The 27,754-nt window shown below is 47.0% G+C and overlaps 1 protein-coding gene across 4 annotated transcripts in view; it reads right to left on the reverse strand.

The window, feature by feature from the left end:
• GSTCD (glutathione S-transferase C-terminal domain containing) overlaps positions 1–27,754 on the reverse strand; it is a 1,401,422-nt gene that overhangs the window by 1,147,809 nt on the left and 225,859 nt on the right. For all 4 annotated transcript variants that reach the window (XM_069630950.1, XM_069630949.1, XM_069630947.1 and 1 more), the window contains one exon: positions 19,312–19,755. In XM_069630950.1, coding sequence (XP_069487051.1) covers positions 19,312–19,731 — 420 coding nt within the window. In that variant the 5' untranslated portion in view covers positions 19,732–19,755. The remainder of the gene's footprint in view (positions 1–19,311; positions 19,756–27,754) is intronic.

Consider the following 27,754-nt stretch of genomic DNA (forward strand, 5'->3'; position numbering starts at 1 on the left):
CTTACTACAAGAATATTTCTTAAACAATAAAGACAATTGGTGATCAATGGCTATGGTGTGGGATATAGTTAAGACAGTGCAAGTGAAGTAAACTAACTCTCCTTCAAAATAAAAGATAATTTAGGTATTTGATGGGCGCAAAAATTAATCACAAGCTTGATGAACTAGAAGAGAATTGTAAGAAAATAAGGTCCCTCATCACGAACTAAAACAAATTATACAAGTTACGGAACAGCTTAACCAACTAAAGCCCACAAAATAAATGCAAATGGCACACAGGATCCTAGCTACATTATTAAGGTCACGACAAAACAGAAAATAACCAAGTATCGAAATATGCAGGTGATGCACGCCCACATGTGTAAGCATTCTGTAAGCATTCTGGGGATTCTTCCAGAAGCTTTATATGGCTGGAAACACCAATGACACAGCAACAAGGCAGATACATTTGGCTATAAAAAAAACCCATAAACAAACGGATAATCTCAGGAACATTAGAGCTAAAGAGGTGTTGAGTAGTGTAAATGAATCTCTGGGGCCAGTAGCAATTACAAATCATGTTTCCAACGGTTCTAGGTTTTGCTTCTGGGACTGCTTTGAGAATGGTTTAACTTATTTGGATAACCTGGACAGAGACAATGCCCTCTGAAGAAACTGACAGTGATTCCTAATCTGGAAAGGCTCCACCAGACTGTCTCATGCAGACCAAGAGCTCAGATTAACAGAAATGTTGCATGACCGATAGAAAGATCTGCAATTCCACAAGAAATACTCATCAATTTAAAATTAGAGGGGACAGGCATGACTATGATAACATAAGATGGATTGTGTATTTGGTAGAAATAGCAAGTGCTAGAATACCAGACATGAAATCGAATAACCATACTAACATAACAACTCACATTTAACTGGTTTATTGGATAAACAGTGTGGAGGGACAGATGAATACGTCATCCATAGCTACTGCCCCACCCCAATTTTGTACAGGTGAGAAATGTTTCTCACTAAGACAACTGTACCGCCCGTATCCCAAGCAGCTACACCCGCAGATGAACATCATTTAAGCTAAAGATGGCAAGAATAGAGGATCTGACAGTGCAACAGTACATGTGCATCTATTATACATGACGCACATATGCACTCAACATGAAGAAAACACACTAGGTCAAATATGTATTTATACACGAAAAACATTGCAACCATAAAGACATGAAGATCTGCAAATGTAGGTCACTAACAAAGAAACACCAGTGTAATGGGCAGCCATCTTTTCCAAAATGGAAGTCGCAGCAAGCCTCTTTTACACATAAAAGCCTGAAGACTTTTGTGGGGCACAGAATGCTGAATTAATAAAATACAGATTTGTGCAGAGCTCAGGCAGTAGCTGGAAGCCTAAGCCAAGGTTACAGAGAACCTAGAAGGGGTCTGAAAGTTACAGAGAATGCACAAGATCAGGATTCCCAGGACACAATAAGTATACTATCCAATTGATTAAAGTTTAGAAGAGCACAACCGACCGTTGTGAGCCAGGTGCAAGAAAATTATGAGCCAAAATAAGGGTGTCCCCACTGGTAAAAGAACCCGCAACACTCCAACAACTACTAGCTAAAATACTCAAATGTAGGATGAAATAATTCCAAACGCAGTCTCATCACACGGGACCTATAATTGAAAAACACTGCCTATTCATTAGAACAAACACAGATAGGTCATCTGCCTTACTCCTCACGCATATTCCCAGACAAGAGGTGCCGTACAAGGCGAACTACAAAGCTGATCACCCTGGCTCGTGGCCTACTCCTTTCTGGCTCATGTCTTGACGACATGTCAGTTGCCCAAGGTTGGTCAGTAGAAGGCCAACCAATCAAAACCCCCGATTCTAGGCTGCCCAGTACATAGCATGGCAACCAATAGTTCATTGTAAAAGAGAGGTATTTTTGTTATCAATTTAGAGGTGGTCTCAGGAGGAGCCATCAGTTAAGTTTTATCCAATTAGAAGTTTAACCTCTATATAATGTATATGTAGTCGCCACTACAATTCCTTCACTCCATAGGTTTTGAATTACAATGTCGTCATGATGTGTCTGACTTAAAAGCTGTTGTTTGCATGAGGAGCTCCGAGAGCTACACTGTTATGCTTGTATGTTGTCCCTGCTTTATTTTGATATCAATAAAGCTGGGTTTTGCCTTGCGCTTTGTCTATTTCACGTTATGAAGTCTGACTTGATCTGCTTTCAGAACCACTGCATAATGTTGGGTATTAGCAGGCCATTCTAACAGGTTTGGGCAAAATAATGTATGGATTAGAATAAACTCAACTTAAGCGTCACGATCAACTGAGTGCTCAAAGCATACTAAGAGTACTAACTGAACTAAAATTCCAAAGTAAACTAAAGGTTCAGGATGACCTCATGAGTTTGGTTTGCTTCAGGTTCCTCACCCCTGATGACATTTGACCAAAATCGTTGCCCAACGTCTGCCACTTCTCATGGTAGTTTGGGGTCCACCCCGATATTTACTAATTTGGGCTACGTGCAACCTTCTGCTTAAAGGTCCCCAACTCTGATTTAAGGGTGGCCAGAACCCTTCTTCTCTTGTGTCTCAAATCAGACCCCTTTCCTTCTCCAACTCTGGTTTCAGGGCTGTCCACACTCTGCTTCCTGCTTCACAGCCTTGTCCCCGCCTCCTTCTGATATCGTTGCACACCACAGTTGTCCAGGTGAGCAACGTAGGCAGGGCCATGGCAGTTCACGGTTTCTACTGCTAGCCAGGAGAGGGTGGTACAGTGATAGGGTGGCCAACTGCTCTGATCTGGTCTTTTAGGTGGGACCTCCACAACCCTAGGCCCAGCCCTCTGTACTTTCGGCTCTTCTCGTGACTCACCCACTTCTAAGCTCTCGCTCTTTCTCTGTCTCTCTCTCTCTTTTATCAAGCCATTTACAAATTCCTCCTCCAAGCCTTCTATAATTTTGTCTTTCTTCTCCACTTCTCATCTACAGCTACCCCTCCTTTGCCCCTTTGGGTACCAACTTCTTTGCCCGTTTGGAAACCCTCCTCCTGAAACACCTCTGCTGGTTTATTATCAATCTCTCCACCTCTTTGGGCACCTGCCTTCTCCCAAGAACCAACTTATGGTGACCTATTACAGACCTCTGTTTCACCCCTTTTGGCTTCTCAATCTGCCCAAACTGTGCTGCCAAATGACCCAGCTACCCCCTTGGTCCCTCAGTTCCTTATAGTTGTTTCTTCTTTCCACTCCCTGATATCCAGAGGTTTACTTTACATAACTTCCTGATTGAGATTTCTGTATACTTCCTGATTATCTTCACTGCCCCGCTCCTGAAATTCTTTGTTGTACTCCCTGCTGATATTCTTCACTGCCCGCACACCCTTCCTGGTAGTCACCATCTCTCTCATGATAAACACTTCTGTCCCCCTCCCTGGAACATCACCCTTTATCACCTCCTGTATATCCCCTCAGTTTTACCTCTGGTGTATATCTCCTTGGTCTGGTCTCCAAGGTTCCTACTTCAGCTCCTGGATTCCAGTATTGCCCAGCATCCTGGACCACTCTTCCAGTCTCATGGGTCTTGCTCCATTCCTTGGCCTCTCCTCCAACCTTCTACAAACAATATCCTGTCTCCACTTTCTGGTTTTCATCTGCAACCCCAATATCCACTCCACTCAACTGAGCTTGTAGGCTTTTATAGCCCTGTGTTCCCTCCCGCTTGGGCTCAGCTCCTTGTGAGGGTCTGCAATTGTGTCCTAGAATTGATGAGGGGCTGGGATTGGCTGCCCCTTATCGGTCCACCTGAGCTAACTTGGTTTCAGGGCCAGGAGCACATCTTTATCTGGCCCGTCTGCCATGTTGGACGTTCTCTCTTTTCGGTTACTGCAGAGCACTGATTGGGAAGGACACAGTGCCCTGGTGTTGTTCAGCTTGTGACCTTTGAACGGGTAAACCCTTTGACGGTCTTTAAACCCTATGAACATGAATGGAATGCCTGCCCTCTGTAAAACCAACTTCGTGTTACCCGCAAAGGAATAATACCAGTAGAATATGTATTGGTGGGTTTGTATCGTTCGCATGTACAAATGGCACTGGAATACTACAAACCGACGACACTGTATCTGCACAGGAACTCTGTACTGGTGGAATAATTCTCTCAGCCTTTGAAGTGGGTTTCTCTTTATCACAGGATGGTTGGCAACATTAAGGTTTGAAAGTATTGTATGTGCAAAGCTGACTGACAAATCTCTGTTTCTCTTCCTCTCAAGGACTTTGGATTTGGCTACTGGGAACTTAAGGCTTTTTCACTTAGGGAGGGAGTGCATACAGATTCCTGCCCTGTAACTGCCCCTTTTAGTCCGTTTTTCATAGCATGGCACAGTTAGGATATGTTATAATACAAGTAATTTGTACAGGCACGTTATGAATGACATATCATAAATGTCCCGCGCCATGAGAGAGGGACTAACAGGGGTGACTTGGGGATCCTCCCTAGATCACCTCTGGGCCCATAATATGCTAGCTCGGGATTGATCCAGTACCTTGGTCACCCTACATGGATGTCTCCAGAGCAAGAGAGCAGACTTGATAACAGAAGCTATAGAAAGAACATGCTCCTGCCTTCAGAAGCGGAAATCCACCATATTGAGAGTTGAGCCTACTGTGAAACGGAACTGATATGTTGGATGGGGCAACCGGAATCATACACAAAAAAGTAATGCATTCAATAACAGAGGAAGGGAGATCTAGATATCCAACACAGTCCTTCTCCAGATGCCTCAAAATGGCCTACAATGCCATGAAAGACATCTCCCCAAGTCTGTAACAGGAAATGAACGTTAAGGCAGGAGCCTTCAAAAAGATTTCCTGTCCTCAGGAATTGTTTTCCTGAAAAATATAAAACAATGACTAAGGATGTCAGAAATGGTTAACATTAGATTAAAGGACCTAGTTAAGGGATTTCTTGTCTAATGCAGTGTCTAGGGATATATCACCCAGCTGAAATCTTGGCCCAAAGTTAGTCGCATTTCTGGATTTCACAATCCAATAGATGTAGTGGTAGGCATGTTCCTTGCAAATATCCTACCAGCTAGTATTTCCTCACTCCTTGCTTAGGGTTTTACCTTGGACACAATCCTACGAGAAAGTATTCCTTCCCCATGCTTCAGGTTCTTTTTGACCTCACCATCTTGTTGCGGGTCACCTTCCTAAATTATTTTACAATATGCATTTCCTCCCCTTTTTAGGGTATTCTCTTTTGGCATTTTCTTCTCTTCAATTGTGGAAGAGGAAGTACTGTCTGTAAATAACAGGTTCTTGGTTATCCTGAGTCTCTGGCCCATGTTAGGGTCTAAGGTATAGCACTAAGCTGGCTAAAAGTGTCTGAAATACAGTCCTCAGTAGGCCTATATCTTTGTACCAAGTCTGGTTCCTGCCAGTATGCGAGGTACAACCTTCAACAGGGTTTTAGTTCTCCCTCTTCCTCGTGCTGTTCCACTCTACTGTACTGTACTACTTCCCACCACAAACAGCTCCGATGTAGGGCTTCTGAATACCCTGATCATCCAATAGGTCTCCCGATTGGTCGCCCTCTAGTCTCTTTCACCGATTACCTCAAGATTGGGCCAGCTCTGGTTCCCCATGGCCTGGCTAAGGGGCTTGGACAAAGTCTGATTTGCATATGGTCTTTCCCCTTTCTGTACTGGCTTGGCCGGTGAAGAACGATAGTCTTGAGGGTTGCCCAGAGCAATTGCCAGAGGTTTAAGATTAATTTTAAACCTCCCAGCCATCACCTCTTTGTTTTTCTTTCCACATTGTTAGTGTCAGGTTTTTCCATGTTTTCTATAACATTTCACAGGGCCCAGTATTTACTTTCCCCAATTTTAGGATTGGTTAAGCTGACCACACCCAGCCCCCTTTCTGGCGGTGATCGAAAGTTTAAAATCCTGGTCTGTGTGGTAGATCAGAATCAGTAGACTGACAAGGTGGCATTGCGTTTGAACCTTATTTTATTAGAGATCAAAAAAAGATACCCATGTTGTCCCCAAGTCTAGAGCTCTTGGTCCTATTCTATAATCCAAATATATAAAAGGGCGCTCACCAGGATGTCTCCTGCAACACAAAAATGTCCTGTCCAAAACCCTATGCTTGCTTAAGTTCTGACCCTACTACTATGGAAGAAACCTACAAACTCAGGGAAAAGTATATTAGGGCCTTTGCCCTAACTAAATGAACGTTGGTTGGCTTCTGACCACCCACCCTAGTGTGACTTTCTCAATAGGGCTCCCCAGCCCTGGTAAACAATCTATGCCTGGAGCCTCAATGTCTCTCCAAGCTCCTCTTGGTCTATAGAGTTCAACCCAGTCCAATCAATGTCTCTTACATGGGGAAATCTGGACTATACACACCTCCAGTTACCCTCCTTATATTATCTCTAGACCGTTATTGGTCTTTATTCCATTTTGGGTTCCGGTTTGTTTGATCTAATTTCTCTTACTCCACCATGGGGTCTCAGACTTTCCACCCCACCTTGGGGTTTAGTTTTGCTTACCATGCCTACAAGGTTCTCGTTCGGTCAGCCCGCCTTGGGTTCTCTGGTTTCTCTTAGCCCACTATGGGCTTTCGGTCTCTAACCCTGCCTTGGGGTTTGGTTTCTCTTAGCCCGCCTTGGACTTTCAGGTTTTCTACTCCACTGTGGGGTTTGGCTTTGCTCAACCCACCTTGGGCTTTCAGCATTTTTACCCCGCCCTGTGGTTTGGTTTCCCTCAGCCCGCCTTGGGCTTTTAACGTTCTTAGCATGAGGTGGGCTTCAGTGTCTCATAGCCTCCCCTATCCCTATTTCCTGGAGCCACTGCATACCTGTTTTCCATGTGTGGTGCTCCTTGGAAACTCAGGGAGCTAAGAGACAGTGGCACAACTTTGGGCTCTTTCTGGGACTGCATGTTGGGCTGAGCTCGCCCCGTCATCCCTCAGGCTTCCATCAGGGTCTGGGTAATGCATCTCAGTACACCAGTGTTCTGCTTTTCATGCAGCGGCTGTTCCGCGTTGCTGATTAGGGCGGGCGCTTCTGGCTCCTGTGCTGGTAGTTTTGCGAGTGCTCTGCAGGCTCTGCCATGGTTCCCTTTGCCATGCCTAGTGTATGCTCTTCGGCATCCTGGCCCACTTCTAAGCAGGGGATCTTCTCTCCTCTCTGGCTCCGCTGGATCCTCCTCTCCAATGCAGATGGGTCCTTTATCTCTCTGAACGGGGGTCAGTCAGGCTAGCGCTCCCAAGCTCCTAGTGAATGATGTGCACACAGAAGGTCAGAAACCAAACCATCCATCCTTAATGATGCTTTAAGTTATTATCCAAGTCCCATAAAGCCAACAAAGATATTGGGGTCTCGAGAATAGGGAGGATTACTGATATCCCTTTTAGAGTATCTCCTGTCCACAAAGGGGCGGTCACTCCTAGTGAGGGTCCCACTTGCTCTGGTCCCTATTGGGTGTTAAGCTTGTGGGCTTACCTTCTTTGTCCCAGAGGGGGTAGCTCCCCCTTAGGGAGAGGGAACACATTCCCTGGATTCATCACATCTGCTATTTTCAAGTTAGGTGGAAGCTCCCAATTGTCTGCATGGTTCTACAGTATGGAGAGCCGTTCGACTTAAAAGAGGTCTTTACAAACCCAAGAAACGATTGGCATGTGATACACATGGGACTGCAGAGTCTCAGGAGAGGTGTTCACCACTGGTGTCCCTCTCCCCATCGCACAAACCTGTGAGCATATGTATGAATGGATCCAATCTAATTCTCAGCATAGTTCAAGATTCTCTCGTTGACCTGGGGATTGGGAGTTTATGGGACTTTGGCAGGGGAGTTGCTAGGTCTGGAAAAGACCCGGGGCTAAGATGATGTCGGAACTGTTGGGACTGGGGGCTAGCTAGTCTTTTGGCTGTAGCTCCTGAGATTCTATCCGGGGCTACAACCAAAAGATCAGGGGCTATAGCCCCCTTGCCCCCCCCCAGCAACGCCCCTGGACTTTGGAAAGATGGCCTGCCTTGGTACTGGAGCTGTGGCAACGCTGGAAATTCTGTTCCTTTTCAACTGCCCCTGACAAGGAACCACCAGGTGGCTGTCACATCATGCATTAGTTTTGCTGGTGCAGCATCTATCTTTGGGAGCATGACACGGGAGGGACTGTGGTGTGTGGAGGTGCCAGGTAATGGGACTGACAGTAGACCCAGACAAATATTTGACAGAGTAGATCTGGGATTTAATCTGAAAACGCAGAGGTCAGAGGAGAACTTAAGAAACGTGCATGACACATTCTGGGTTCAAAATGAACATGTATAAATCTGATGGCCTAAGGGGTCCATGCAAAACATCACATTAAAATAGTTGAGGGTTAACATTGCTAATTTAATTCAAACACTATTCAAAGTCACAAAGTAAGGCATATAAAGCGATTAAATCAGATAAGAACAAAATGCAGAAACTATATATTCCATGAGTGGGTAAGATTAGTAAATTGAATAAGCCTTTTAGACCAATGTTATTATATTTTGCCGATAAGAGCACCCAGGTAGGTCTTACAAGGCCTCCAAAATATTATGGGGCTGATTCATGGAATTATTTGCGACGAAAAGGGGGATTTGTGCGCCATTCTGCCCGCAAATCCCCATTTGTTAAACAGGGATTTGCAGGCAGAATGGCGCACAAATCCCCGTTTTTCAGCGCAAATAATTCCATGAATCAGCCCCTATGTTCCTATGAGAGGGGAGGCATCATTGAAGGTCTATGGACGTTCATTGTGCATAGTTGTGTGGCACTCGAGTTCTAGCACGGTGCTGGGGCATACATTTCAAACAGAGTAGGTGCTGGTTGAAGTCAAGAACAGGACTGTTCAGACGGTGCAAACTCCTGTAACTACAGGGTGTTGACAGACTTAGCTTGTTGAATTGCATTTCATAAAAGGTTCGACATTTCTAAAAGAACATTGAATCCACTTTCACATCAGAGGTGGTTGTTTGAAAATTGGATTAAGATTACTTGACATGTTTTGTCTATTATCCAGCTAACCTACTGTGCTATATTGTTGATTTTATTTGCAATACAGGGTTACCTTAACACAAGCATTTTCTTTATGAACCCTCCAGTCAGGTTTCTGAAAGGAGACTTTGGGCTCTTAAAAAAAGGATTGCCAAGTGCAAATGTTTCTTAGCCTTGATGGATGGTGATTATAGCTTTTATTCACATATTTCTGGGGGTGAGGGATCCGTGAACTTATTTAGTGACCCGTTGGTGCTTTTCCTTTACTAGGACATTACCACAAGGAATCACAGTCTTGCTGTATGCAAGGGTACACAATCCAAGTAGAGTGTTCAGACTATTACACATTCACAAAATTGTGCAGCTCGCGTTCAAAGCCTCTCCAAATAAAGCTGGTTTTGTTGATAGAGCTTTGCCAAAAAGCCAATGTGGGATTAAGTGAATTGTGGTGCAGTATTTGCTTGTTCTCACATGAATGCATTGGCATGCTTGTGCACAACATTTGATCTCACGAGGTGCCACAGATTTCATTAAAAAAAAAGAAATGTCATCATTAACTGGCGTAGTGGAGCATTCCTCCCGAGTCTCAGATACTGCTTGAATGTCGTCTGTTTAGTTTAGTTTCTTTATAAAGCGCACCAAGCCCTTAGGCAACTGGGTGCTAATCTTACATGTTACAGAAAGTACAGGCATATTATAGGCAAACAATGAGATACAACATTTACAAATATACTATGAGAACATAGATGGTACAAAATTACAGATTTAAATATATACATCAGATTTTGCAGAGTAAAAGATATTTGCAGAGAGATGTAAATCGAGATATGGTTAAACAATCGGAGCAGAATCTTGGTCATGGAGCCAAGCTTTGGCCTTTTTCCGGGAGAGGTGGTAGGCGGGTTCTTCTTAGGGAGAGAGTTAAGGCATTCCAATTTCTGGCCACAAGGACGGGGAATCTAACCCTGCCTGCTCGTTGTTGCTTGAATCGGGGTATGTTGACGCAGTGCCTCATAGCGGATCTGGTAGGCCTTATTGTTGTGTGGCATAAGATGGTGTTGGCCAAGTAGATGGGAGCTTGGTTGGAAAGGCACTTGTGAGTAAGGGACAAGGTTGTGTATGCTATTCTTTGCTTGATGTTAAGCCATTTTAATGTGAGTCTAGTTTCCGAAATGTGAAGATTCCTTGGGATGTTTAAAGCTGCACGAATGGCGTGATTTTGCATAACTTGCATCTTGTTCGGATTTTGCTGTGATGTACCAAGATAGAGTGCGTTACAGTAATCGAGCTTAGAGAGGACTAACGCTCTTGCTATCGTGATGCAGTTGGCTGTGGCCAGGTAGGGTCGACAGGCTGTGATAAGCTTACAAGTGTAGGCTGGAGGAGGCCAAGGTGTTAGTTTGTCTGGTTAGTGTCAGTGCTGATTCGATATAGATTCCTAGTGTTTTCACCGCATTAGTGACGTTAATTATGTTGCCATCAATATTGAATGAGGTGAATAACACGTCCAGTTTATTCAGGTTGGCGGGCGAGCCCAAGAGGAGCAGCTCTGTCTTGTTGTCGTTAAGACAGAGCCCGTGCTTCGCCATCCAGGCTTGTATGATAAGTTAAATGTTGTTGTGTCCTGCTATCCACAGAGTAATCACCAGTAATGGGGATGAGTATCTGAGTGTCGTCCACGTAGTTGGTATAGGTGACACCCAGATAGTTAAGCTCATCAAAAATTGGCTTGGTGAATACATTGCAGAGAGTAGGAGACACACGTGATCCTTGGGGAACCCCACAGGTAACTGGGGAAGGAGTGGCAGAGGCAGAAGGTGCAAAGACCCTTATGGATCTGTTGTTGAGAAAGGACTCCATCCAGGCGTTGGCTTGGTCTGAGAAATGCACGGCTGATGAGGTGTTTTCATAAGATTTTATGGTTCACCAAATCATATGCTGCTGATAGGTCAAGTAAAAGAAGCAAGGCCAGTTTGCCTTTGTCATTCAGAGTTTGGATTTGAGTCTGGAGGTCGATAAGAGCGGTTTCAGTTCCATGTCTGGGTCTAAATCCCCGATTGTCTCAGACCTAGTAAATTGTTGGATTACAGGTATTGCTGTATCTGCAAATAGGCAGCTCGGTTCAGTATTTTTAGCGGAAATGGAACCGTTGTAATAGGTCTGTAGTTGGCTGGGTTGTTAGGGTCCAGGGAAGGTTTTTTATTTTATTTTTTTATTTATTTATTTTTAACAGCGGGAGTACCCAAGTGGTTTTAAAGTACTGTGCTGGATTTGAAAGAAGCGTTGACAACCGACATAATGAAGGGGGCCAGATTCCTTCACGGCTTCCTTAATAAGAGGGGCGGGACAAGCGTCTCCCTGACAGACGGTTTAAGTTTCAGGATGATAGTTTCAACCTCTTTGATGGAGAGTGGTGAGAAATTGAATTGGGGCTGTGCGTTCCTAGTCGCGGAATGAGAGTTCTGGTTGGGGTCAGCATTTGAGATAAGAGATTTTTGTTGCCATTTTGTTTTGGAGCATGGTCATTTTGTCTTGTAGTGCATTCTGAATATTGGTGCACCATTGGGAGTCTTTAATGCATGTGTCGGGGAGTGGGGGGAGTGGGGTAGGAGATTCTAACTCTTTCAGGATGTTAAAGAGTTCTTTAGTATTGGACTCTGCTTTAGAAATGCGGGCGTTTTAGTGGTCTTTTTTTGCTTGGTTTATGGCTATTTTATAGTTGAAGGAGGCTGCAGTGAAATTGGCCTTTATTTAATGCTGAAGGGGTGTTCGTCCATAATGCCTCAGAGGATCTTTCGATTTTCCCAAGCTCCTTAAGGTGAGGGGTGTACCAGGTATTGAGATGGGTGCGCGGTTTAGATTTGTGTAGTTTCATGGGCACTAGTGTATTGATAGTCTTGTGAAGGGTGTGATTGTACAACTCGACCAACACTGTGGGGTCTGAGGTAGTTGTGGTGGGGTTAGTGATAGGTTTAATTAGAGGGATGAGTTTATCTAAGGTAAGATTGAGTTTGTTCCTGGTCATCATTGCTGGTGCTACAGTTTGTGAAATAGGTGATCTAGATTATTTGATATTGAGCAGGAAGAGGGGATGGTCGTTCCATATTTGAGAGGAGATCGATATTACAGTTAAGGTCAGCTATCCAATCTAGGATTCTGCCTTTATTATGAGCAGGTTGGGAAATACGGTGAGAAAATCCTAGTTCAGTCAACGTGTCCTTGAGAGGGTACGCTTTCTGGTTGTTGGAGTCATTTAAGCCTAGGTTGAAATCTCCCAGGATGATGACTTGTGAATTATTCTTGGTATTAGAGGATAGTAGGTGTGAGATCATTTTCAAAGGTGATGGTAGGACCTGGAGGGCGATAAACAAGGTGGATTGTAATAGTACAGGTGGGTGACGTGGATGGCTTAACAGATAGGAGTTCTGCTGACGGCAAGGGTAAATTGGAGATGTTTCTCAAACCTAATGACGTTTTGTGTATGAATGCAATGCCTCCTCCTTTGCAGATGTTGGCGTCTATCTGCTCGGATGATCGAGTAGTTGTCGAGAATGGCGGGGGCAAGAGAGGGACCTGAAGCTGTGTACAGCCAGGTCTCTAATGACGATGAGGTCTAGGTCGTGCAGTATTATAAGGTCTGCAATATCCAATGCGTGTGCCTGTAGGGATCGGGCATTGATGTATACGTCAATGAGTAATGGTCAAAATATCTGGGCATTGAAATCCTGTGGAAACATATGGAATTTCTCAGTTGCTCCACTGGAGGTACGAGAAAAGAAAAGATTTGGTAACTATACACTGATCTTTCTCTTAAAAAAAAAAAGAACAAAAACAAGCAAGGACGGGGCGTGGCTTGGACGGCCATGTAAGGGGCGCACTCTGGAGGAGCTCCGCTGATCCTGTTTTGATCCTGATGGAGGGGTACGTCCACGTGGGCCGGCCGACGCTGGAAATCGATGTCCAGGTGTGGGAATGCCACCGCTACACCCGATGAAAGTTTGTGATGTCTGGGAGACCCAGTAACCAAAATAAATGCGATTGACTGGGACGAGCCCTGAGCAGACGGACAAGACAAAATGGCGGCGACACACTGCGAGCACCGAGGATCGTGAAGTCAGTGTCGCGATCACGAGTGCAGGACCCATGGGTCCCTTCGTTTGGGGACTAGTACACGTGTGCGCCGCCTAGGACGCACGGTGGCCCAGCGAGCTGGAGGGCCGAACAGATATGGCTGTGACGACGGGACCGTGGGCCCGGTGGTTGGGGTGCTCCGGGCGTGTTGGATGCCCCATGGTGTGGTGGGCCAGGCTTTGAGCATCGAGTGGCGTGACACCCCTTCGGGGCCTGGCGAGACGGGCCCCCGCCCGACTCATACAACAACATGACCACGAGAGGTGTGAAACCCAAGGCCAAACAGCCCACGATGGAGGCTTACGCCAAGTCCCCCTCAGGGGCGGAAGGAGGCAAGAACAAAGAGACCCCCGTGACGGCCGCGGAGTCACCGGGCACGATACAGGAGGTGCTGGCGGCGATTGCGGACTTAAAAGTGTCATGGGAGACCAAGTTGGGCCTCGCCATGAAAGAGCTACAGGAAGGCTTACACCTTAAGATCGGTGCCGTCCAGTAGGAGGTGAATCTGCTTAGACTGGATGTGAGGGCGATCTCGGAGCGCACGGGGACCATCGAGAAGGAGACGGCCACGAACACGGCGGACTGCGCTGCTCATAAAAAGGAACTACACGCCCTTGTGCAACGGGTGGGCAACCTGGAGGACAGAGCGGAGCAGGCGGAGGGACGTGCCAGGCGCAACACTATCCGCATCGTGGGCCTACCTGAAGGAACGGAAGGGCCAGACCCCACGGAATTTGTGGAATCCATGTTTTTGCAGGAGATTACCGGCGGGGTGCTGACCCAGGGGTTTGCAGTCGAGAGGGCGCATAGGGCCCTAACCAGGAGGCCGCCTCCTGGGGCCCCCCCGCGGCCGATGATCGCGAAAATTCTGAACTACCGAGATCGCGAAAAGATTCTTGAATTCTTTCGAAAAGGGGGAACGATTGACAGAGGATCGGCCAAGATCACGGCCTACCCTGACTACACGCTACAAGTACAGCGGAGCCGGATGCACTTCGGGGCGGTGAAAAGGAGACTTTGTGAAGCTGGCCATCGCTACATGCTACTCTACCCGGCCAAATTGAAAGTTTTCTACAGAAGCAGATCCCTGTTTTTTGAAACACCGACTGAAGCGATGGACTGGCTAGACGCACTGGGCAGTCCTCAAGAACCGGGCATCCAGGCAGAGACTACGGAAGATAAGTAGCTTACGGCTGGGTCTCCTAGAGCAATGGGGCCGAGACATTGGGACTTGAATATAGTCATTGATACGATATATGATGCGTATGATGTGGTGCTGACTAGCTGGCCCATTGGGCGTGCCTACCCGTGGTTACTTGGTTGGGAGCTCCAAGAGGCTTCCTTTGTCCCCAGTAGTAACATATCTAGTTAGTTAGGTCGCTGTTAGATCGGCGACGCCCTGCGGGGTCCTATTCCTTGAATACGGGATAAGACCAGACGCGGGTGGGCCCGAGATCCAGGGATGGAGCTGGGCTTTTGTGGGGATGGGAGGGGTTGTTTGCTGTGGTGTGTAGTTGGGAAACAGGGGGGGGGCGGGGATCAAGGGCGGAAGAGCCGGCGGAGCGTTAGACCAAGGGGGTATTGTGGGGAGGGCGGGGCTGAATACAGACCAAACTGATGGCATCGGATAGTCTTCGTATAGTTACCTGGAATGTCCGTGGCCTCAATAGTTACCTCAAGCGGAACAAGGTAATGCTATACCTGAAGAGGATGCGGATAGCTATAGCCCTGCTACAAGAGACCCACCTCACTAGGAAGAAATTGGAGGTGGTCAAGAGGAAGTGGAAGGGCAAGGTGGTGGGTGCCACGTACTCGGCGTATGCTAGAGGGGTCATCACCTGTGTGGCGCCACACATGCCGTTCCGGGTGCTTGACTCGATAGTGGACCCGGAAGGTAGAATGGTGGCGATAACAGGACTCCTGGAGAACAGGGAGGTACACCTCCTCAACCTGTATGCCCCCAATCATGATACTGCAGCCTACTTTAGATCCCTCTATGGCAAACTAGGCCCCTTGGCAGGAGGTGCGATGGTGTGGGGTGGGGACTTCAATTGCGTCTTAGATCCCAAAATCGACCGGTCCGCTGATATCAAAAGGGAAAATGTCGCCGGCGGCCAAGGCGCTCGGGACATTGCTGGGAGACCTGGGACTGGTAGATGTGTGGAGGAAACTCCACCCCACAGATAGGCAGTATTCGCACTATGCGGCGCCATACGATTCATACACGAGACTGGATTATGTGTTTGGAACTGCCGAGATAGCGAGCGAAATAGTGGGGGCGGAATACAAGGCCCGAGTATTGTCGGACCATTCGCCCCTGTTGGTAGAATGGCGACACCAGCCCCCTAGGCCTCGGGTCCCCACATGGAGGCTCCGGTCGGAGGCACTGCAGGATGAGGGATTCCGGGAAGACCTGAGGGTTGCCATTGGGGAATATTTTGAGATAAACACGGGTAGCGTGCGCTCTGCGGGAACTCTGTGGGAGGCCTTTAAGGTAGTGGTGCGCCGAGTGGCCATCTCTAAATCCAAGGGACTTCAAGGGGGTATCGGGAGGGAGCTTCAGGACACCGAAAGGGAACTAGAGAGCCTGGCTCGTCTCGAGAACGCCACTCGGGAAGACAGGACTAGGATGAGGGACCTTCAGGTGGCGTGCAGCGCTCTTTGGGATCGACTATGCAGATTGAACCATGGGAAATACACCGAGCGGCTGCACGCGGGGGCGACAAACCAGGCAGACTGCTGGCCTGGCTATACAAGAGCAAGTCCCCCCGAGTGGTTATTCATGAGATCCGCGGTGAAGACGGTTGTCTTCGCAGCACTCAGGATGGGGTGAACGAGGAATTCCTCAGGTTTTACAAACGTTTATATGAGGACACTGGGGAGGACAGGAGCCAGGACATCCTGAACACACTGGAAGACATTGGCTTGCCCACCCTAGACGACTTGGAGCGGGAAGAACTGGACGCCCCTATCACTTCGGACGAGCTGGAGGTGGTGATCCGGGGCCTCCCCACGTGTAAGGCACCTGGGGGCGAATGGACTGCCTAGCGAGTTTTACAAGGTGTACGTGCAGGAGCTGCTCCAGCCACTGCTGGCCTTGTTTACCGAGGCATACGAACAGGGAGAACTCCCGCTGTCCCTCCGTGAGGCCATGATTGTCCCATTACTGAAACCAGGCAAGCGGCTGTTGAGTGTGGATCTTATAGACCTCTGTCCATGCTAAACCAGGACAGCAAAATACTCACGGCGGTGCTGGCCAACAGGTTGAAGAAGGTGATTGGCAAGCTGATCCACCCGGATCAAACGGGATATGTCCCAGGCAGGAATATCAGCGATAATCATAGGAGGCTGCACCATGTTATCGACCATACTAAGGATGACACGGGCGAGATGGCGGTAGTGTCGCTGGATGCGGTCAAGGCCTTTGATTCAGTGAGATGGCCTTGGCTGAAAGCGGCCCTGCAGGGATACGGCGTGGGCCCTGGGTATATCAGATGGGTCCAGTTGTTATACAGCAGCCCGGTGGCAAGGGTCAAGACTGGGGCCACAGTCTCGGAAGCCTGGCAACTCAGCAGGGGGACCAGGCAGGGATGCCCTTGGTCACCCATGTTATATATACTCGCGCTGGAGCCGCTGGCGATATGCCTGCGGCAACAATACGGAGAGGTGGGCATTAATACCGCCAGCAGCAGCCACTTAATATCTCTCTATGCGGACGAAATGCTGCTTTACTTACGCTACCCGGAGGAAAACCTGCAGTACGTACTGGAAGTACTGGATCATTATGCTGTCCTCTCGGGCATATCAGTGAACCCCAAGAAATCTAGCCTGTTCCCTCTGGGCGGGTACAGGGACGTCCCGCTGGAGAGGCTGCCAGTGTTGCCAATACCATGGCGGACCGACACGTTTAGGTACCTGGGGGTAAATATTTACCACCGGATTGAAGCGGTACACAAGCATAACACAGAGAAAGCCATAGAGGGGGTCAGGAATAGCATGACATTCTGGTCCAGATTGCCCCTGTCCATGATGGGGAGGGCGGCTTTGCTGAAAATGGTGGTCCTTCCCAGACTCCTGCATTTCTTCGTGAACGTCCCGCATTTGATCCCCAAGAGCCTATTTGTACGACTTCACAGTATGTGTAGGGGCTTCGTGTGGGGTAACTCCAGAAATAGGGTGGCCCTGTGGAAGCTCCAAAACCCGTACGAGAAGGGGGGTATAGGCTTGCCCAACTTCGAACTATATTATCTGGCAGGGCAGCTGTTGTATGTGGCCAGGTGGTTGTCTGATGAAGATTCGGCGGAATCTAGGTTGCTGCGGGAGGATGCGGCCCCATACTTCCTGAAAGAGGTGGTGTGGCTACAAAGGAATAAATGGACGGGAAGAGGGCGGCTATTGAGGTTGGGATGGGAGGTCTGGCACAGAACGTGGAAACTGATGGGGGAGCCAGAACCGCTATCTTGGCAGGTCCCGCTGGTGGCCCTGTGCGAAAACGACTCCCAATTGTTTCAGTCTGTCCGTAGGCACTGGGAGCCGGTGGGCCTGGCCACGCTCGGGGACATATGGCGGGAGGGGGAGGCGTTGGACTTCCAAAAGTTGCAGGATGAGACGGGGGTGCACAGAGGCCAGTACATCACCTATGCCAGGCTAGTGCAAAGAGCAAGAGAGAGATGGTCGGTGACGGCACTGGCAGATGATCCCAATGCCACCCTTGAAACTATGTATGATGTCTCAGAGGGCGGGCATGAAATATCACGGATATACGAACTCCTCAGAACGAAGGCTGGGAAAGAGTTGCCCCAACTGAGGCATGAATGGGAGGAGGAGATGGGTGGACTCATGACGGAGGGTCAATGGAAGAGGGTCCTGGGGTATCATAAAATGGTGTCCCGAAATGCACGGCTCCAACAACTCCAGTTCTACATTCCTCATAGGGCCTACCTGACTCCCCAGAAGATCGCACGGTTCGGAGGCTCGATCACTCAAAAATGCCCCAGGTGTGGGGAGGTGGACGCTGGGTTGCTATACATGTTTTGGGCCTGTCCGGAAGTGTATAGATTTTGGGAGGAGGTTAAGATGAAGCTCGCAGGTGGGGGAGTGGTGTTGGACGTGGGATCTGCCTGGTCATGTATGCTTGGGATCTTCCCCAGGCCCAGACACTTTAGGCACCTGAGCAAGCTGAGGGACCTGGCATATGTTCTGGCCAAACGCAGGATTGCTATGAACTGGAAATTGGCTTATAGGCCGAGAGTGGAACTTTGGTGGGCGGACCTTATGAGGTGGGCGGAGGCTGAATCCGTGGTGTGGTTTGAAGCGGTCACTAGAGGGGGCGAGGAGGAGATAGGGCCCTTGCTGGCCTGGCGACAATTGGTGGCCTCTATGACCAACCCACAACAGGGTTTGGACGAATCTGAGAATTCGGAAGATGGGCCTACGGACAATGTTCCACCTGACTGTGCCCCGACTGAGGATACAAGGGAGCCGGCTCTGGCTTGATGGGGGGTGGGGGGAGTTTTTTCGTATTTTCTTTTGTGTTTCTGTAAATAATTAACAGTTGTATTGTGTTGTGTGTTTGTTCTTCTAAAATATAAAATCAATAAAATATTTAAAAAAAAAAAAAAAAAAAAAACAAGAAAGGACATGGGATCCCCAAGCGGTTACTCAGAAGTGATAGGGACAGTGTCTTGCATTGGCAGAGAACTTTGCCAGAGATGGTCATATATACCACTCTTGTCTTGAACCTTCGGAGAGAGTTCAGAAGATGTAAACCATGCCTGGTGGCCTATAGGGAGACCCAGGCTCAAACAGGTAAATTGACATGAGTGCTGGCTGTGCTGCATATCCGTTATATTATGCAGTAACCACCTGGACGTCCCATATGGAAGAAAGACACCAATGTGCTGGGGAGGGAGATAAGAACACAAGCAAAACCATGCTGCAGAAATGAAATGCAAAAGTTCCAACATAAATTACAAAAGAAACGACAAAAACGGCATCCAGTGTGCCTACATTAACACATACTCATAAAAAAACTTTTTGTGGGTGACAAGAAAATGTTGCTATGTTGTTTTGGCCCATGGCTCAAAGCATCATTTCCAATAAAATAAAGCATGGAAAGGTATAGGCTGGAAAGGAAGTACTTACTTCAGCACAGGCTTTCAAGCAAGTATTTTTAAAGCCCAGTAGTTCTGAAACATCCTTCTTAGAGGGGTCTTCCGCAGATGCTTTCTTTACGATGTGCCTCAACACCGCAGCCAGCCCAGCTCTGCAGAACATGCTATCCTTCTCCACAATGGCAGGCAGGCGGCAGTTCTGGGCTACCAAGGGGATCTCCTCCCTGGAGATGATGTCAACCTCCATGTTCTTGGATAGTTGCACGCGGGACTCTTGCCCCTCATCGCTTTTTATTGAAGGAACCAGGAAAACCTTGAGAGTTTTGCTGCCACAGTATGCCACGAGAAATAGGGCTATTGATGTATGGAGGGGAAAGATGCAGCCCTCCTGCTGATGAGCAAGATCCAAGTACAGGCATTCCTCAACAACACTTGCCCCACTGTTCTTCATTTCCAGGATTCACAGTCGTAGTACCTAGGACCAGACAGGAGAGAGGTAAGTGCATCTAAAAATCTATCAGCCAGTGCACACTAATATCAACTACTACACACCTCATGATCAAAGGTTTTACAACCCCATCAACACAGAAGCAAATCACATTGGAGACCTTTGTATGTTATCAGTGTTTCATGGAAAGGTGTGTGGTCTTTCCTGAACAGCTCTTTGTTAGGCATACACGTAGAACCCATGCTTTATAAACTTCTGTAAAGTTTTCAGACCAACACACAAAGCACTAGTATCTCGAATTTAAACCATTATGCGATTGGTGGCTGCATTTCATTTGCTTAATTTTGCATTTTTGTGGCCATAGTCTGTTATGAAAAATGATTTTTAAAAAGCAAAATAGTTGAAACAATGTATTGATTTTAATCTAGTATTAGCTGATGGCACTGTTGTCACCCTTCCTTATTTTTCTCAGTCTCGATGTCACATGTGGCTGGGAGTTTGGGCTTCAACCACGTAATAAAAAAAGTTCACATTCAGCTCGCAATATGAAATTGATCCCCTTTCAATCTCTATATCAATAGTGGCAGAGGAGCTTTGGCTTCATTTATCACCATGCTCGGGTGTACGTTTACAGGATGCATACGTTTCCCAACATGCAGTTGGTCACTTCTGAATCACAATCAATTTGAGGTGGAACTTTATCTACAATGCCCAGTATGCAGTCTTTCTTGTTGGACTCTCAGAGCTTGGACTGCAACTCCCAAAAGACAATTGTTCGCCTTTTACAATCTTTGTTAATATGATCTGGGCACTTTCAATTCTCAGCATACAGTGGTGTTCATTTCCAACTTGCTCGTTCCATGCTCTAGGAATCTTCCCTTTTGGTTCCTGCCATCACCCCCTTAAACCACCTTACTCACCGTCTCATTTAATCTTCATTAGACTTGTGGAGCTCCCCCACCAAGATCCAGTTTGCTTGGTTTCTCTGTACACACTCTCGTTCCCTTATCTTCCTTATGCAGCCTCTCTGACTCAGGCCCAACCGGCTGCACTTCTCTCCCCTCCCCTCCCTTCTCCAAGGCTTTACCATCTTTGGCTCGTGTCCTCTGGTGTTCACGGCTGGGCTTCCCACTGCTGTTCAAGGGTCTCCTCCTGTTTTCCATCTTCACCAGCTGGGTTGCTCGCTCGCCTTTCCCTTCTGGTCCTGAGCTTTTCTGGCGGCTCTGTACGATCAGCTCCTTTGGCATCTCCTTCATGCCGACTTCACCACCTGATCTGATCTCGCCCTGAAGGCTCACGGCTTCAGTGTAATAAATGAGTGCAGTATCAATCAACCTTTCTACCTGGATTTACGTGAACCTCATTCTCTGGCGGCAGCTTTCGCAGAACGTTGTGTGTCTTTACCCCTCCAACCTCAGTTGGCTTCACCACGTTACTTGATCCAGATCATGTTAGATATAAGACTGAGGCATGGTTTGGTGATTGAGGTAATTTCGTCACAGGCCGAAAAGCTTCAAAACTCATAAGATTCCGTTCATCATTTGACACGCATGAGAATTAAAATGATGCTCTACAACAAATAGTTCTCCTCAAACAACAACTTACAAGCTATGATACTCACTTGAAACATCATACATTCAATTTCAGCAACAATCCTTTATCCAATCACACAAACCTCACATTTTACTAGCAACAACCTAGCCACCAGATATTTAATCACTTTTGAAATAAGTTACCATTGATCTTAGGCACAGAAGTCAAAACTGAATTCAAGCGAGTCCAAGAAAACAGTGTTCTAAAGGGTGAGCACTTCCCTTTTCGTTCTAGCTCCAGACTTCACCGATAAAGGTTTCAGCAATAAATGGATGGGATTATTCAGAAGGCTACAAGCTGGTAAAATATGCAAATGAGTGAAGCGCTCCCTCTTGGAATCTGCGTGTGACTTGCAGTTTGTGGATCCAATCGAGCAGGGTCCATTTATAGCCTTTCATTCTTGTGAAGTCAGTAAAATGAGTACACGTTTCGAGTTGGTAATAAGTGTATGTAAAAGGTTATATGTAAAAAAAAAAAGCCTATATACACACACATGACAAATTATAATATTTGTATTACTGCCCAACACATGTAGGTAATCATCAAGAACATTACAATCACAAATACACATTTTCTCAGTCCTTGGGACATGCTTCCTATATCCTAAGAAAATGGCTGTTGGCGTTTACCCATGCATAAACCTTGGCACCAGCCCGTGACGGATAGGTGCACCATTCAAGATCCTGTAACGTTCACATGCCATGCAAGAGCCAGTTTGCAGGTCACACACTCCTTTAGGTCTGGAAGAGAATAGCCAAGATGCACGATGAGCACATGGAGCAAATTACCTATTAGTGTGCTTCTTTACTAAACTGTAATCAAAGGGTTCACCCAGATTGTTACCAGATCCTGCCAACAGGGCCCCAAGATTTCGCCTCCGGCTGATGGTTGGGCGGGCATTCCCATATCAGTTCCACCCAAAAGGTCAGCAGGCAGCATCTTCCCTGCCCTTCAATCCATGCAAAGGAGACGGGCAGCCCGCGGGTGCCTGGCACTCGGTTTCATAGGTATAATGTCTACCTCCAGCCTGATAGTGCAAGTGGGTTGATTGCGACACAATTCACACATTTTGCATTTACTAAGCCTTAAATATAGTAATAAGGGTAAAGGCGCAGTCTGCTTATGCAAAATTCCCCTTTAATACCATATGTATGATATTTGCCTTAGAAGGTATTGTAGTGACAAATTGAAGCGCCTCTGTGCTGCAGATGGAATTTGAGCAGGCCAGTCATAATGGCTCTGGCTATAACCATGATGGTCCAGAAATGCTTTGACCAGAAAAACAAACTAGTGGATTACAAACCCAGAAAAAGATAATGGGTAGCCACTTCCAATTTAGAGCACCCAAAAGCTATGTATAGTGGAAAGTCTGAGCAACAAAGAAATACATCTGTGTTTAGCCGCACTATATCTCCAGGTCTCTAATTGAGCAACAGTGCAAGGGGGATTCATGTTACACTGTACATTGATCTGGGTAACGTATAGGAGGAGAGTGGCCACATCATACATCAAGACTCCCTCATGCCCCCCACCCAGTCGCAGTGGAAAACATCACACCGGCTCCATCTCATGAGAAAGGTCAGGCAAATAACGAGAGGCACCAGAGGCCAGCACTGCATGAAGCGCTCATCATCCCCCATCCACCACGAGGAGACGGAGGCGACGACCTTGATCCATCAGATGGCCACCGTCCTGCTCCAGCAATAGTTGTTTACCTTTGGTTGCCTAGCAACCATTGTGTGAGGAGCTCTAAGCCCGCACGGCGAGCAGGAGGTGGAAGCCGGCCCACCCAGACAAAGGCCCACAAGGAACAAGGCCATTTCCTGTCTGCACCTGTCCGCACCGGCAGTGCGGCGCGGGACACTTCGCCTCTTATCCTTCCTACCGTTGACTTGTAACGGAACCACTGCAGCCATCTACTATCCTTCACTGCAACCCTTGAACAACCATAAACTTCGAGTAAGAGTCTCCGTGCACTATTACCTTATCACATTGCAAGCATCCAGACCCGGTCCCTAAAACACTTACCACGAATTTTCATAGCAATGGTGCCAATATGGGTGCCTACATGTATGATACCCGAGTACCTGCTGTATCCCTAATATGCATTGTAGTAGCTCCATTGTTGCACGTTATTAGCCTGCATGTACGGTACTTACCTGTAAGATTATGCTGCCTGCTCATTCTGAATTACAGTCGCCGCTTAAAATGCTAAATACGCTAGTCCTCTTACGCCGTTAGCTGCACTGTCTGAACAATGTACCACGTAAACCCGGATTTGCCTTGTACTTTTACTCCATGCATAATGTATTGTACTTCTACCCTGCATTAATAGATCCGTGTACTGGCACAAAGGCGTCTCACAAAGCTACCGTAGCAACTTGTGCTAGTATCACTGTCTACTATTCCATGTATAGTACTAGCTAACGTGCTACTCAGAACCTAGAAATACTACCACGCCTATCTGTCCTAGTACAGAACTAGCAACCTTCATTACATCTGGATCTAGCTATGCTGCTGCATTTCCTGGCAGCCAATCTCCTCCTTGTACTGTGGGTCCTGGCTATTCCCTTGACTCACACCTTCCATCCACCACCTCATACCACACCAGAGTCTCACGCCCATTACCCCACCACCATGCCTCCAACATTGAACCTGGTCAAACTACTGGCTCACCACACCTTTACACCCATCTCACCTACACACTGCTTCTCACCACATCCTAACCTTCCAGACTCCACTAATCCTTACCTCAACTCACCCGCCCTATGGCTTCAGCACTTCGCGAATAAACCCACACCCAACCAACCTTGCCCGCTACATCTGAGAAACCTCAGACTAAGAACTAGATTCCTCCACATACCCAAACTCCAGCATGGCACCCACCAGCGAACAAACACCATCCAAACCCAGACAGCCCAGGCACAACCCGACAACCTCAAGACACCACCCAAAAACGAGGTGAAGGGTGCTCTCATCAATGCTAGATCCCTCCCGGGCCACGCCCCTGACATCGCAGATCTCATTACCACACGAAACCTTGCTTTTATTGCCATTACGGAAACATGGCTTCACGCAGCCTCAGGTCCTCTACTGGCACTAGCCATCCCCAATGGATATTCTATTATCAGAAGTGACCGCAACTCCAACCTCTCCAAAGGGGTCGGTGTTGCATTTATCCACAAAGACATCAATATGAGATTGATTCCCAACACACAATTCAGTTCTGCCGAGTCCCTCTCACTCAAACTCTCTCTATCTCACAATAACACAGCCACCCTGCACCTCATCTACAGGCCACCCGGGCCCACTCGCCACATTATCAAATGACATCACGACCATCCTTGCCGACAACACCAAACCTAACTCGCAAGTTCTACTTCTTGGTGACCTCAATCTCGGCCTACTAGATCCCAATGACTCCCATGCCGAAGAGATTGCGAGCAATATTTCAAACCTAGGATTCTCTCATCGCATTCTCAAACCCACCCACTCCAAAGGGAGGACACTCGATTGGATCGCCGACTTAAATTGCAATACGCATATTGCCTCCAACGACCGATGTGCCTGGTCAGACCACCACATCATCATCTTTAACATACCAGCCAACGAACCACGCACCAAACCTAATATTGCGCCATCCATCCCTACAAGAAACAAAAAGGACATTACCAAGGAAAAACTCCTCCCTCTCATCCTGCCAATTCTTAATAATCGTGCCTTCTCGCATGATGACCCAACAGTCTTGGTAGACATTTAACCAAACCTTGCTCAAAGCTATCAATACCATAGCACCTCTCAAAATAAGGAAACCTAAACAGCGTGCCCATCTTAATTCCTGGTTTACTCCACATCTTAGAACATTACGCAAAGAAAAACGGAATGCCGAAGCACTTTGGAAAAGCCATCCTTGCCAGACTAATAAAGATGACCTCATCATTGCAACACTTAACTACAAGGAAGCAAATTGTACAAGCTAAAAAAGACGTACAACCAACGCATCTCACAAGCTAAATCTAATACAAAGGAGCTATTCAAAATTTTTCAAGAACTAGAAACCCCTTCCGCCACCCCCGATATGTGCAATAAGGACAGCACATGGTGCGAGAATATACAAAAAGCTCTCAACAACAAAATAGCCACATTACAGTGCAAAATTAATGCTAAACAGATCTGCCTTCAAACTTCCCCCCCCAAACTAAACTCGTGACTAATAAACCTAAAACCCCCTTACCTTCACACACCCCATTTAGCTTTGCTCCACTTACCATCACCGAGGTAGAAAGCATCATTGGTAAACTGAAACTGTCCAACTGTCAGGGCGACTCCTGCCCTGCCCCCATCATCAAGGAATCGGCACATGAACTTGCCCCCTTCATTACCGCCTTTATCAATGCTTCCTTCCATTCGGGCATTGTTCCTGATAACCCTAACGTTAAAAAAAACCTATGTTGGATCCTAGTATCCCCACTAATTACAGGCCGATCACCACGGTCCCATTCTTATTGAACATTTTGGACAGGGCTGCGTATTTACAGATTCAGAAGTATCTAGAAAATAACAATCTTCTTGGCACAAGACAATCTGGTTTCCGACCCAAGCACGGGACGGAAACGGCCTTACTAGATCTTAAAACTCAAATTGAGGACCTAAAAGACAATGGTAAAATGGCCTTATTATTACTCTTCGATTTATCAGCAGCATTTGGTCTGGTCAATCATCAAATCCTCTGCCGCCACTTGAAACTAGCGGCCCACTTCTCTGGAAAAGCCACCAAGTGGATCAGTTTCTTCTTGGATAACAGACAGATGAGGGTTTTCTCGCCCACCGCCACAGCAGAACCTACACCGGTGCTCTTTGGGGTGCCGCAAGGTTCTTGCGTTTCACCAACGCTTTATAACGTTTTTACTAAACCTGTATTCGATGTACTTGACTATCTGGGTGTCACCTACACCAACTACGCCGATGACACCCAGATACTCATTCCAATCACAGGCGACTACTTGGTGGACTAAAGCACTGAACGATATCTATCAAGTCATCCAAGCATGGATGGCCCAACATGAGCTTTGTCTCAACGATGACAAGACAGAGCTCCTCATCCTGGGCTCTCAACACTGATTGAATAGACTTGATCCCTCCTTTAAAATGTTCAACATTGATGGTAACTCTATCAAAGTTTCCACTGACACTAAAACACTAGGAATCTACCTGGACTCCACCTTATCACTTAACAGGCAAACAAATGCTGTCTCGGCATCCGCTTACACATGTAAGCTTATCACAGCATGCCGCCCCTTCCTAACCACACAGATCTGAAAATAGGAGAAGCCTACACTGGCTTTCAGTATCACAAAGAATTTCTCTGAAATCTCTCACACTCGCACACAAATGTCTGAACAATCAGGCCCCCATCTATCTTCCCTCCTGCTTCTCTCACTACTCACCTACCCGGCTACTTAAATCAGCTCAAGCACACTCCCTGACCATCCCTAGATATAAACTGCAGAGAGCTGGGGGTACTAGCTTCCCAGTCCTTGCCTCCAAATTATGGAACTCCATTCAATTAACCATCAGATCTGAACATTCTCCAACCCTATTAAAACAAAAAACCAAACTGGTTATCCACCACACAAGCCTGCTTAGCATATGTATTCATGATTATGCTAACTGTAAACATTGATGCACATCATACTGTATACTATGTATAACGTTACTGTATATATTGCGCACACCTTTACATTGTTATTTTACCATTTTGTATATCCTGTGCATTGTTGTCTCGGTTTATCTCTAACTATTATTGTGATGTACTTACTTGCCAAGATATGTGCCCGGTTGCCCTTGGGCCTGGTGTGCTATATAAATAAATAAAATACAAATATGAATGACAGCAACTGACCGGTTTAGGTCGATTTTACCGCGAACAAATGGTCGTATTGAACAAAAGTTCTAAAAATGCTACCACCAAAAGTTTGTACCTTTGGTGGTAGCATTGCAGGGAAGTATAATAAAAAATAAAAAAATAATAAAAAATAAAAACTGTGGGGGCGTCCCCCGCAACATCCTGCTCACTATACTTCAGAGTATAGTGAGCAGGGTGTTGCGGGGGACACCCCCTGCAGCCCCCATAGTACGTGTGTTCGCATGAGAAAGGTGCAAACCTTTGGTAGTTCGCACCTTTCTCATGCGAACGTTCCGACCGCGGCCAAATCAGCCCCGGTCGGATCAGTTGGATTCCAACTGACCAGGGCGTATCCTTCTTGAAAGGAACACATTGTCTCCATCATTCCCAGGAGTCTGGGTGGAGTGCTTCGAAGGCGGGCAAAACAACTGGACAGATCAGCCAAAACTCATGCTTCTGCATTGTCCACAGCAGACTCGGACTGGCCTATAGGGCAATGCCCAAACCAAAAACACAAAATGCCAGTGT

This window comes from Ambystoma mexicanum, chromosome 6q (genome assembly GCF_040938575.1).
Source record: "Ambystoma mexicanum isolate Mex_15411 chromosome 6q, UKY_AmexF1_1, whole genome shotgun sequence".
NCBI lineage: Eukaryota > Metazoa > Chordata > Amphibia > Caudata > Ambystomatidae > Ambystoma > Ambystoma mexicanum.